Raw genomic sequence first — 13,187 nt, 5'->3', positions numbered from 1 at the left:
GCATTGATTATAGGGAATTAAACAAAGGGACAGTGAAAGATAAATTTCCCATCCCAGTAATTGAAGAGTTGTTGGATGAACTAGGTGGAGCAAAATTCTTTGCTAAACTGGATCTTAGTTCCGGATACCATCAAATTAGAATGTGTCCCACCCATATTGAGAAAACTGTATTCCGATCACACCATGGTCATTATGAGTTTGTTGTAATGCCTTTTGGTCTCACAAATGCCCCTTCCACATTCCAAAGTTTAATGAACCATATTTTCTAGTCACATTTGGGGAAATTCATCTTAGTTTTCTTTGATGATATCCTTATCTATAGTGTGTTGGTCCAGTCACATGGCCCATTTGGAGACAGCTTTTCAAATTCTGAAAATCAACAAATGTTCTTTTGGGGAGAGAGAGGTGAATGTTAGAAGTTATGAGGAAGTATTCCATACCATTCTTTTTGAGGCTAAGGAAATAATAGCTTACTGAAAAAACTTTGTTAGAATATAGTTAAATTAATACTGTAACAACTTAAGCTTCTGATAAAATGATTACACACTTCATGATGGCATTAGAGCAAGAAATCCCAAGTAATTGTCTCATTTGTCACCCGCTAGTTAAATAAAAAAAATTCACATGCTTGGGCCATTTAAGAAAGAATCACGCGAGGGCATGTCAAAAAACGTAATGAAAGACATGACCAAGTAGAAGCGTCTAATACCATCTCCACAAACGAATTGCCTGTCAAATAAAATAATACCCAGTGATATGCCATTTTGAAGCATCTTATTTTTCAAGAACATAGCTTCATTTGGTTAACTGTCTACAAATTAATAGTCTATACAAGGAAGCTCGAAACTGTGACCTCTTAAGTAGCCGGCTATGAGAATTGCATTTGTAACTCAGCAAAAAATTCATGAATACGTAATTCACTATCAAAGCAAAAAATGCGTAATTTCTCCCATGGAACGTTAAAAACTTTCTAACTACGACACATTGAACTACAGATGAATAGGGAGCAACTCATCCAAGGACGATTTTCCTTGAGCCTACAAAACGTAAAGCCAGCTTCACAATTTGCTGGAGCCTGAAGCTGAAATTATCTGGCATCGAAAATCAAGCAGTTTTCACTTTCCGAGATGGAGGACGGCGGAACAGACTGATAAGATCGTCAAGACCCTGTTAAGCAATACCATTGTCACATTCAGTTCTCTTTTCTTTCCATTAGATTTTTCCAGTCCTTGTTTTAGTTTGTTTTAGTGGTAAGGGGTTTAAGGAGGAACACAAAATTAGCAAACCAGAAGGAAATAATCAGGGATTTAATAAACTAAGAGTCATACCCTGGTGGTGATGACAAGAAAACTGAAAAGTGTAATCAAGTATGATCCGAGAACTAACAGCAAAAGCAAATCGAATGTTACGCTGGCAACCTACAATAAGAAGAAAGTAAGGTGTTAGATTTCTACAGGTAATGATGAGGAACATGATTTGCCACAATAAGCTCAAAGGTAAATCAAGTAATATGACTCTAGATTAATAGAGGTGCAAGATGAAACAGAACGGCCACGTTAGGCAAGTGAGGCCTCAACAAAATAGGCCTATCTGTTGAAATTATAATTGGACCTAAACAATTCAACTATGATCAATGATAAAATGTACTGTACACTAACAACCTCATTTCTTTACTACCGATTACCGAACCACAATTTTCAACACTTCTCTATCAAACTAAATTTTATAATATATTTGAACATTTTACCCACAACCATGCAGTTAAACCGGATTTAATCTATTGGGATTGAATAAGTACATTTTAAGAACATCTTTTTTAATGTTTTCTATGTTTAATGGACATTGCTATAAAGGTAGCTTGCGTCGAAATATTGATCTAGTTATCAAGATATTTCCTCCATCTAACTTCCGCAGACACCTCCTTGACTTTTTAACTTTTAGATACAAAAACCATTATAGACATGAGTACTAGGAAGGTAGTGGTGGCAAGGAGACAGAAGAGGGAGTGGTCTACGCACCTGATATATATGTAACCTGCCACTAATTGAGTCGTAAAAAGTAAACATTCCATCTAGAGTCTCATGCTGTATATTCACCTCAGCAGTATGATCAGCTAATTCCTGCAAGAGATAGGTTTCACACGTGATGAAAATGAGAGAGAAAAAGATACGACTACCAGAAGGAGCTCAAATTGATTTATGCCAATGCCAGAGTTATTTTTTCTTAAATGATTATGAAATAAATATGCCAGTGCTGGAGTAGTATCTCTTTTCCAAATAAAAGCCCTCAAACATATTGTAGTAGAACCAAAACCTGTTGATGATCAATAGTCAGAAGCTCAAATGCCAGGGAGCACTTTAACAGGTCATACATGTGTATAAAACCAATAGACCAACTAGTTTGAAACCAAGCAAAACCAGCTCAATTTGGTTGGCCCATTCCTCACCTTTTTCAGAACATCCTTGTCCCAGGGTTGATTTGGACCAACAGAAGGCCCTCAAAAAGGAATTCCTTTTCTGGATAAATAGAAAAGCCTTTAAATATAATATACCAGAACCAAAATCTGCTTAATGACCAATAGCCAAAATCTTACATCCAGGGAGGAGTATAACAGGTCAAACATGTGCATAACACCAATGGACCAACTAGTTTGCAACCGAGCAAAACCAAGTTTGTTAGCCCATCCTCGTCTTTCTTAGATCATCCTTGTCCTATTGGGCTGATTTGTACCAACATAATAGTCACCATAACCAAGTGGTTCAAGACTAGTTGTGACCTAAACTTTATCTCCGACCATGTTACAAAGGAGAGGCATGCAGAAGATAAAGGAGGAGCTCACATGGTTCCACATATGTCATTACCAGCCAGAGAACTGATTCTCTCCAAAATCAGAGTCCAGTTTCCTTTTTCCCTTAAGATTAAATAGGAATAAGATACCTAACACATCCGGTTTTCTCAAATAGCCAATGCTTCCAAATGATGACAAATTCTAACAGATAAACGTTCTAGAAGAAGATTAAATGCATAAGATGTCTCTACAAAAGACATTTATATAATAGAGTTTAACTTGGCTGATTAGGAAATGCTATTATAATATTGTTTCAAAAAATATGAGCTGCTAGAAATAATAACACCAGCGAGTCATGTGAAAGATGTCACCATCTATCTTTGAATTATTTTTGGTATGAGGGAACTGTATAAATGCATAAAAAGAACATCCCATTGCCAGTTGATCGGAGTCTGTTCAAACAATTTGGGATATCATCCAGTAAAGCATTCTAAATCCATTCTGTAGTTATTGGAAAACTATGAAGAAAGAATATGTTCACTATACAACATGGCAGATACATAGGAGCAATGCATGTTCAGTTGGCAGATGTTCAATTCTAATCCTGACACCCAGAAACAAGAATTGTTGATGCATGTTCAGAAATGAGAAGCAAGAGCATTTTTTGTAGCTCCTTTATTTATTTATTTATTTATTTTTATTTTTTTTTGGGGGGGGGGGGGGGGGCGCTAATCTCATTTAAACTACAAATAAAGGAAAGGAAAACAGATAAGAAGAGACACATCATCTGATAAAGTAGAATGATCCGTATGAGCATTGGGGACAGTGATACATGATAAACAAAGATGTATGTGCATATGCGTGTGTCTATATGTTAACAGGATTTTTTTTTTTTTTTGCAAAGAACGGTAGTACCTTTTGAAGTGCCATGATGAGTGGGTCATTCTTTGGAAGAAAAGGTGCCACTCGAGAAGTCCTAGACAGAAGGTCCAGCCAAGACCGTACATAGGAAGGATTAACAGCTAAACTACTATTGTCGGCAAATATATTTGTGCTCTTCCCTTCCTGGCTGTATATGTGTCTCTGTATAAATAGATACTTGTTAGACAAAATACAACCATATATTTAACAAGATGTAAGAAGGATATTTCTCAACCATGAGATTGCTCACTTCATGAGATAATAAGCAATGGTTCATACTTTAGTTGATATAACAGAAAGTCTACCACAAAATAATAAGGCATGCAATGCTGCAAGATGATGTACACATGCTTCGAGAATCAAGAAAGATTTACTCTTTTAGGGAAAAATCCTTGAAGTTTCTCCTAGAATGCAGAACTAGTAACACAATATCTAGCATACTGAAATGATCTGTTCAATATGAGTGAAAACATGCTAAACAGAGATCCTACCACCAAAACTGATCTTCTTACATACAGCTTCTCAAGAAAGGCACATAAAACTTTGTACTCCATATTAATTTTGCCAAAAATGAACAAAGATGACTGACCTGAATTAAAATAAGTATTACAAGAACACCTGATGCAGATGCATACCTCTTCTCCTAAACAACTACAAGCAATCCAGGACATTATAGCTCCAAATGTGATAACAAAGAGAACAAATCAAAATTTTGGGACTACGAACTTCACTCTTATAGTTTTATGATTGTACTATTCTGAACTGTTAGGTTTATCCTCATCCTAAAGATCTCTAAAAGATATGCTTCAACAGAATCACGTAAAATTCTCATATTGTTCATCTGACTCATTAAACAAAAGATGCAAATTAAGCTAAACTGTATTTTGGACAGATGTAATTAGGTCTTTTTGTAATTATGGCTTCCAGCACAAATTTTGTGTTGATGAATATAATGTTACCTTTCTTTAAAAAAAAGATGCAACATCAATAAAATAGTAGATATATTACTTATAAGCTAGCAGATTGCTTCCAGGAATCGACCAAAACTTAAACATGATTGTGGAAAATGTTAAGAGACCCCTTTTTTTTCAAGGTTAAGAGACCTTCAATGAGAGTAACTTTGTCAATTAAATGGAGTCATGGAATGATGAGGTAAGAATGATTCTCTAAATTATCTTGTTTGTGTTGATTAAAATATGTGGTTAATGCTGATTATGTAAACAGTATATGCGCAAAACATTAAACACAACGGATATCTTAACAAAGAGAGAAAGATGTGGATGTGACATGCTTTAAAGGTCCCCTGAGAGGCCAAATAAGCCTCCCCTTTTCCTTTTTCAAGTTCAAACAGTTAGGTCCCAGTTGTCTATTTCTCGAAAAGTAAGATAATGTCACTTGAAGGTTGCTTGTTTCATGATTTATGAAATCACACTCCTATTATTATTTAAGCTTGTTTGGAACAGGTTTGGCAGCGAAGATGTAGATCCTTACTGCTAGACTTTCAGCAACAAGCTTGACACTTTGAATAATTGAGGCTTCACTCACAGAATGTCTGGGGGGAACAGGAAACAAGGATTTCAGCAAATTGCCATCAAAGAAGTTTGAAAATAGGACATAGAGGCATCAGTAGCAAAGCCACTACCTGTTATCAGACAGACCTCCAGTGCTTTCTAGCAATTCAGGTGCAGTAGAAAGCTCAGAAATTGTTGCTGCAGTAACTCTCAGCCTTGAAAACTGTTCATGCTCCCAGGCTACCTACAGCATTTTAGTATCTTTAGCACAGTAAAACTATTACACATGGCATCCTAAGAAAATAAAACAAGTAAAAATGGCATGAGTAACTGAACTTCAACTACAGAACAAAGCTCAATGACTTATTCTTCAGTCAGTGTTAACACTGTTCAATTATTCATTTATTAATGGGAACCTCTAATATAGTACAAATGAGATGGGAAATCTCAACCCTACCCCCAACATAAGATCAGATGGGAGGTTTCCTCCTTCCCAAGAAAGAATGCTGCATAGAACTATTCCTGGGGTTCCCTTTTCCTTTATGTTGCAGTTTACTTTGACTATGCCGAAATCTGAGTTTCACAATGACAAATTATTAGCAGCCAAGGTTCATTTTTAGCAGCCAACGCGAAGATGATTGAAGGAGAAAAAGAATATCCAGCACCCAGATTCTGTTGGCATTGCCACTAAATTACCAGTTTACTGTAATTGCACTAATAACACCCATTCAACCAGCAAACACCATAGACAATATTGTTAAAATTTGTGACTGTGACCAGACAGATCTGCCACTGACAAATCTCATTTTTTAGTAACATGCCTCTTGTTACAAATGACACCAGAAATGCAACCAAGCACAAACTTAGACCACTATGTAAAACACACTAATGAGTCGCACCATGGCAAAAAAATGTCAAATTGATTAAGTAGGAAAATACTAAGCAGATTTGGTCCAATAGAAATGGCAAACTGTAAGTTTTCACAAAAATACCCTTATATAGTTTAGGTCCGTGTATGATTCAAGGGAAGGGGGAATAATTGCTCGAATGAAGCAGTAGTCAATTTTCTCACACAAAAAAGCATTTACAAAGTTTTTCTTTCACCATGAAAATGAAAATTCCATCACCACATCGGAAAACATTCAATGCCCCAAATACCCTTTTGCGAAAGAGGTTTCTGAGGCTCTAAAGCTGGTCTAAGGGTCTGCATATAGATGACATCAAAGGACAGGCCTGACCAACAGAAAAGAAAGATGTGTGCTTACTCGAGGACTGGAGATGTTTATTTTCTTGTGCTTAAGACCAACTTGAAGCCCCGATTCTTCTGCTACACGAGAGAAACCCTACAAATACAGATTTTTAGACTAGAAAGGATTGCGGTACAAGTAACAAAAAATTGAAATGCTCCAAGGCTCTTTCAGTTGATGCGATCATTCAATACCTGAAATATTTGTTGAATGTATGCGTTTTCGGGAGGTTTTGAAACATGAAGATGTAACTCATTGCTGCCCAAGGACCCAAGACTATTCAAGCAAATGGCATAGTCTATACTCTCACGTAGACGTTGGTCAAAACTTCGAAGCCACTGAAGAAAGGAAACTACAGATTGGAAAGACAGAGCAAGATAATTGCAACTTCTGCATAAACAATGTTTGGGAAAGAGTAGTGCACCTTCTGAGTTCCGTTGTAGTTATAGGGCCCACCAGATGTCAATCCAAAAAGTAAATTATATCTACCTCTTGTTTTAGGATTTGAATACAGAACCGAGAACAGCCTAGCTATCTCAAGAAGTGCCACAACACCACTTCCATTGCTATCACTTCCAACTGACAATGCCTGTAGATTTTAGCATAGAATAAGCAACTAATGTCATAATGTATACTGGCAGTTCACAAGTTAACGGAAGTTATCATTTACCGGTGCAGCCCCAAAGGTGTCGTATGAAGCAACTATGGCAATAGTAGGGAGTTGGCTTGAGTCTCCGTCAAGTTTTAGTCCTGGTAACCATCCCTAAATTCACCCATAAATAATAATAAACATCCCTGATAATTAATGCAAGACAAATTAACATACAAATACCAGCTATCAAATTAACTTTATTTATTAACCTAACTTATTAACCAGCACATATTTTAGATTGTTATAGTAACTTATTTGAACATCTCTCCTATAATTCAAGAAAAAATCTATGGTAAAAAAATCTATGGTAACTAGGAAAAACATTAAAAAATTACAATAGAATAAATTTTGGTTAACCACAACAAGAAAATGAACCCATGGGATATTTCAAATGATTTTTCAATCAAATTATAAAAAAGAATAATTTAATAATAATCTAAATGATAAGGTTTATACCTACCGACTACACAGGGATTTACAATATTTATAGCAACTTCTGCATGCAAAATGAAGAACCACAACCATTTCCAACTACTAATACGGTTGGCTTTAGCAACCATAGAAAGAACAACATCTTCTTTACATGACAAAATGAAACAAGCAAAACATGTCCACCTCCTTGCCTAAGTTGACATCAACATGGACCATGTTTATATATTAGTAACCATATACAGTATAGTTACTATAGGCATAATTTGGACTTCTAAATGTGCTTTTCTTAGTGCTTGGGTAGCAACATATAGCAGGTAGGACATCCAGTGCGGATCAAATGCCCATTATCAAGGGATAGCTTCATACTTCCTTTCTGGAGCGATGAGCCAGATATAGCAAGTATGCCATAACAAATTGTTTCCATAGTGCTTAGAGAGCAAGAGATAATATATAGAATGTCCACCCATATCAGAATCGATATAATTAAGGCATAGCTCATTTCTTCTCTTCTTCTAGAGTGATGAGCCAGTGATAGTGAGTTTGTCATCACTAACAATATCCCCAAGGTTAAGTGAACCAGGGGCTATGAATTAAAACCGTTGCTACCTGCAACCCCTCTGGGAAAAAGAATCCCTCCTCAACCACCTCGTCTCTGGTGTAAAATTCTATCAATAGCGCTAATAACGTTAAAGCAAAGCAGTAGTTCCTATAAACATATAAGAAAAAGTGACCACAATTGATAGCAAAAAGGGGCGATAAATTTTAGCGATCAATAATGTCAATTTTTAGGCCATTAAGAAAGGTCAATGTCAATAGAAAAAACATCAACTTAAACATTCATAGTAAGTCAAATTTCTTCAATTTAGAACCAGAAGGTGAACTAGAACCTGAATATTTGCAATGGTGGGGGATGCAATTTTCTTAGGATCTGAGGCAACAACAACAAGCTTGTATCTGTAGATATGAGATCAGCCGAATCATTGACACTAGGAAATGAAACCAGTTTGATAATTAAAATTGAAACACGATGACAGAAACAATGTCAAATATCAGATACTCATTCAGTTCCATGTACAAGTAATATAAATCAAACTAAACTAAATAAACATCTATGCACGATCAACTAGTTGCTCTAACATTCTGATGTAGTTATATTTTTTCTTTTGTTTTCTTCTTTTTGTATCTTTTGGTGGACAAGCACATATACAATAAAGGCATTAGAGATAGTAATCCAACTTTTCAGCTCAAATTAAATCTTATTTTGGCAGCAATAAAATATGTCAAATTAGCTGAAGAATAAGGATGAACAGAAGCATTTAATTTTATGATGGCGACTGCAGATAGTCAAGAAATTTTACAAGCATACTACAACAACAACAATAACAACCCAGTATAATCCCACTAGTGGGGTCTGGGGAGGGTAGTGTGTACGCAGACCTTACCCCTACCCTGGGGTAGAGAGGCTGTTTCCGATAGACCCTCGGCTCCCTCCCTCCAAGAACTCCCCACCTTGCTCTTGGGGTGACTCGAACTCACAACCTCTTGGTTGGAAGTGGAGGGTACTCACCACTAGAGCAACCCACTCTTGTCGAATTTTACAAGCATACTAACAATAGAAAAAATTATTCAGACTACAATCAGAGATCTTTAGGACATCAGTCCAATATTGTCATGTTTTAGTAACTTGTTGTCAGATGAAAGAGGCAACTTCTATCTCAAAAATAATAGTGAGACATAAACTTACCCGCCTGTAGTAGCAGTTGCAGGTTGACCACTAGCATCATTTCTCTTGACTTCAGCTAGTACAGCACTGATGTTATCATCCTCAAAAGCAAAATATACAGGATACTGGAAGAAAATTTCATACAGTTAAACAATCACCACATTTATGTCATATGCAATAACAAATGTTGAATTCTTTCAACATGAAGAAGATGCAACTAAACCACAAGTGCTATCCAAACGAGAAATCTGGTGAAGGCAGAAGACGTACAATAAAAACACTATCTAGAACAAAAACATTGTCCAATGTTTGGGGAGAACTTCCCACAAAATGCAGTGAATTTAATTATATAAAATCACATATAAATGGAGACACAGGTCACATGAATTAAACTACCTCCATCGCAATTCAACTGCTACACCCCGTAACATTTCGTCAATTTTTAATGCATCTTAAGGTGTATGTAGGCATATAGCTCCATCTAATTATCTCAAGTAGTTTGGAATGGACCATAGAGTTATTTCTTAATGTGTGGTGTTCTTAATTTAATAAAAATGGTAATAATAACATTGACTCCCCCCCCCCCAAAAAAAAAAACAAGTATTAAGAATTTATTTAATTAAAGACCAAACCAAACCAAACAGGCGCCTAGACAAAGGTCAAAGACAGCTTTAGGAACGTGATGAAGGTGCATTATAACTCTCATGCATTTACGTCACTGAACACATAACGAGGAGCAAAAATTAGAACACACAGAAAAAAAGATAATCAAGGATGTGTTTGCCTCACAGGGATGTTAGCATGTATAAGCAACCGCTCCAGCTCAGACACTTTATTCCTCAAAAGGTCAAAATCACCATCATCACCAACTGCAGCGTCTACTTTTTCTGGACTAAATTTAGGAGGGAGTAAAAGCAGTAAGCCCCCTAACAGATTCCCTTGTCCAATATATTCTGCAATAAAACGGAAAACAGGAAGAGCACCATTACTCCATTAGACAAGTGAACTAGAATTGGGAAGAAAACCAAATCACTAAAAACAAGAATCAATTATGTTGTACAATGAATTTTTTAAGTTGAATTTTTGGATTAGTTTTTCTTTCTGCAACTGTCAAAAATTAATATGCCCTTTAGCAGAGTTAGCAATCCAACAAACAAAACAATTACTATCAGATCAAGTCAACAACAATCAAGCAGTTCGAAAAGAGTATATACCAAAAGTATTTTAGCAGACTTATCACATTAAAAACAAAAGCCGAGACAGAGAAAAGAAAAAGAAAATCTCAAAGTGCAATAGAAGGCAATCAATTTAAATTGATAAGGCAAAGGTCAAGCATTCATGTTTTTATGACATTAGAAGTCAATGTCCCAGACAGTGAAAGGAGGGGCCCACTGCTGAAAATACTTATTTACAATGCAATTCAGCTTTTGAGAACAAACCAGAATATTAGACTGTTCCTGCGGGTACATAAATCACTGTAGCACTCCCAATCAGTTTGTCCTTTCTTCCAACAATATATTTTATCTGCATTGTCAACCTACTGATAATTTTCACTTTCATTCTTAAAATAAAACCTTCTCGAAGTCCAAGTTGTTTAAAATGAACTAAGCACATTCCTCAAAATAGTCAATGTGTCTAGCTTTTGCCTTGTTTTTTCTTTATTTTTTAAGGGAAAAGGTCCAAATTTACCCTTATAGTATTCGAAATTGCTCAGTTTTGCCCTTTGCTACACTGTTAGTCCATTCATACCTTTATTGTTAACAAATCGTCTCGTATTAGCCATGTCATTAACGGAGCTCCAACTGAAATAGGAGGACTCCATTTCTCCAAACTGTTCGATAAAAAAGGTCCAAATTTACCCATCAACTGATTATGGTTTAAAATTACCCTCAGTTAGGAGCTTTGTTGGAGGCCACGGCAAAAAATGAGAGTTTTTTCTAACAGCGCGGATAATATTATACAAAAAATTTAACAGAGAGCAAAGTTGCTCAATTTCGGAGGTGATAAAGCCATCAAGAAGATATGAATTATGATCCCTGCAAGTATTTTTTTGCTTGTTTGTGCGAAAGGAACCGCAGCAGTTCTAACAGAATTTCAACTCCAGACAACTCCCCAAAGTCTAGATGTCTACTTAATCTATTTAGCTAGAGCCCTAACCCCTGTAAATTGCATTCATCATTTTCCGAACTTCGTTAGCTCCCTAATCTTAGCATAGTTTCTTTTGATGTATTGAAGCTAACACAAATTCTCTTTTCTATCTTTTGCACCCTCTTAATGCCATTTAATGAAACTTATTACTTCATCAAATAAATGCATCAATTGCTATAAAAAAATCATTAACAATAACTAACGAGCTTCTTAGCTGAACTATGGCTGGTAAACGCAACTTTCGAACACTAAATCCATCTTCAACTTATTACTTAATCAAGTAAATGCATCAATTGCTATATAAAAATCATTTACAATAACGACCAAACTTCTAGCTGAACTATGGCTAGTAAACGGGAAACATTAAATTAATCATCAAAGTTTTGTGTACTGAGAATGTAAAATTTCCAGCAGTATATGAAAGCGCGAACCTTTAATGAGATCGAGGTTCAACTCACGAACGGGAAGCATGAGTACAGTGCGAGAGAGATCGGCAGAAGCGAAGAGCGAAGAACCGGCGTGGTGATTGAGAGTAGCGAGGCGAGATCCGAATGGGACGCCGGAAAGATCGTACTGAACGAGCCGGTAAACGTCGACGACTGTGATGGCATCGCACAGGTCGACGCACGCGACGAGGACTAATACCAATGCGACTACTGGATAGTAGACGGGATCCAATACGGCCGCCAGCCTTCTCTGAGAATTCGCCATTGAAGAATGGCTGCAGAACTCTCTCTCTGTGTGTGTGTGTGTGATAGGGTTTTGATGGATTGATCTGAAAATATATTAAAGAAGTGCGTAGTGTAATAGACTGTTTGTCTGGACACTAGGAAGGGTGAAGTTGATGAAGATAATAATAAAAGCAAACAAATAAATAATGAATGTCTGTAATAAAAATGAAACTATTGGTGGGTGAAGATAATGATTCGAACCTTTTTAACTTTGAGTTTCAAATTAATAATTTATTCAACCGGACGGGTTTCCACTTCCTGTGCTCACAATTATACATGAATTTGATCATGACAAAACATATAAATTTTATCACTTCGGGAGGTTATAATTTCTTACAAACTCTATTCAAGTTATAAACAAAATTTATTGTCTTTACTTATATTTAAAATCAAATTATAGAATTTCAAGAATTTAAAAGAGAAAAATAGGTAAAATACTTAACTTCAATTCATAATTTATTCATGAGTGAAGTTCATGGAACAATTGACAATCATTATGTTCAATATTATGTATAAGTTGAGCACCATGCACGTATCCCAGATAACGTGTTATAAAATAATAAGAGAAGAAGAAGATGGAAAAGTAGAGAGAGAATTCTTATTGATTTCTGGGTGTTATAAAATAATAAGAGAAAAGAAAGAGTATTGCATGGAAAAGTTGAGAGAAAATTCTTATTGATTTCGGGATGATCTACAATAGAATAGAATCTCTCTATTTATAAGGGAAAAGTGACTTAGTCACCAAGTAACAAACCCTAAAATCTTTCTAAAATATAGACATTCACCTTAAATACAATTCTATTTATAACACCTTCCCCTTCAATATCTATTCAACACATAATGTACCTCGTTAAAACTTTAACTAAAATAAAACCCAGTGGAAAAAAAATTCTAGTGAAGGAAAAAAAATACACATATCTAATAATACGCCTTTTGGTTGCCTTGTTAAAAAACTCGCAAGGAAAACCCAGTGGCACAAAAACTTATAAGAGAAAAAAGAGTACAACGCGTATTAACTCCCCCTGATGAGAACA

General features: G+C 35.8%; 1 protein-coding gene across 1 annotated transcript; it reads right to left on the bottom strand.

The window, feature by feature from the left end:
* Positions 1–757: 757 nt before the first annotated feature.
* LOC107811571 (uncharacterized) lies at positions 758–12,267 on the bottom strand. Its single transcript, XM_016636532.2, has 14 exons — positions 11,854–12,267; positions 10,064–10,227; positions 9,296–9,399; positions 8,439–8,505; positions 7,138–7,230; positions 6,892–7,056; positions 6,662–6,805; positions 6,486–6,563; positions 5,352–5,464; positions 5,201–5,261; positions 3,704–3,871; positions 2,019–2,120; positions 1,329–1,418; positions 758–1,167 (listed from the first exon to the last, which is right to left on the bottom strand). The coding sequence occupies exons 1-14, from the start codon at positions 12,131–12,133 to the stop codon at positions 1,105–1,107; spliced, it is 1,692 nt and encodes a 563-aa protein (XP_016492018.1). The 5' UTR covers positions 12,134–12,267; the 3' UTR covers positions 758–1,104.
* Between the last annotated feature and the right edge of the window lie 920 nt (positions 12,268–13,187).

Source organism: Nicotiana tabacum, chromosome 9, assembly GCF_000715075.1.
Source record: "Nicotiana tabacum cultivar K326 chromosome 9, ASM71507v2, whole genome shotgun sequence".
Lineage (NCBI taxonomy): Eukaryota > Viridiplantae > Streptophyta > Magnoliopsida > Solanales > Solanaceae > Nicotiana > Nicotiana tabacum.
The sequence above is the reverse complement of the archived record's forward strand: the minus strand, read 5'-3'. Positions and strand labels throughout refer to the sequence as shown.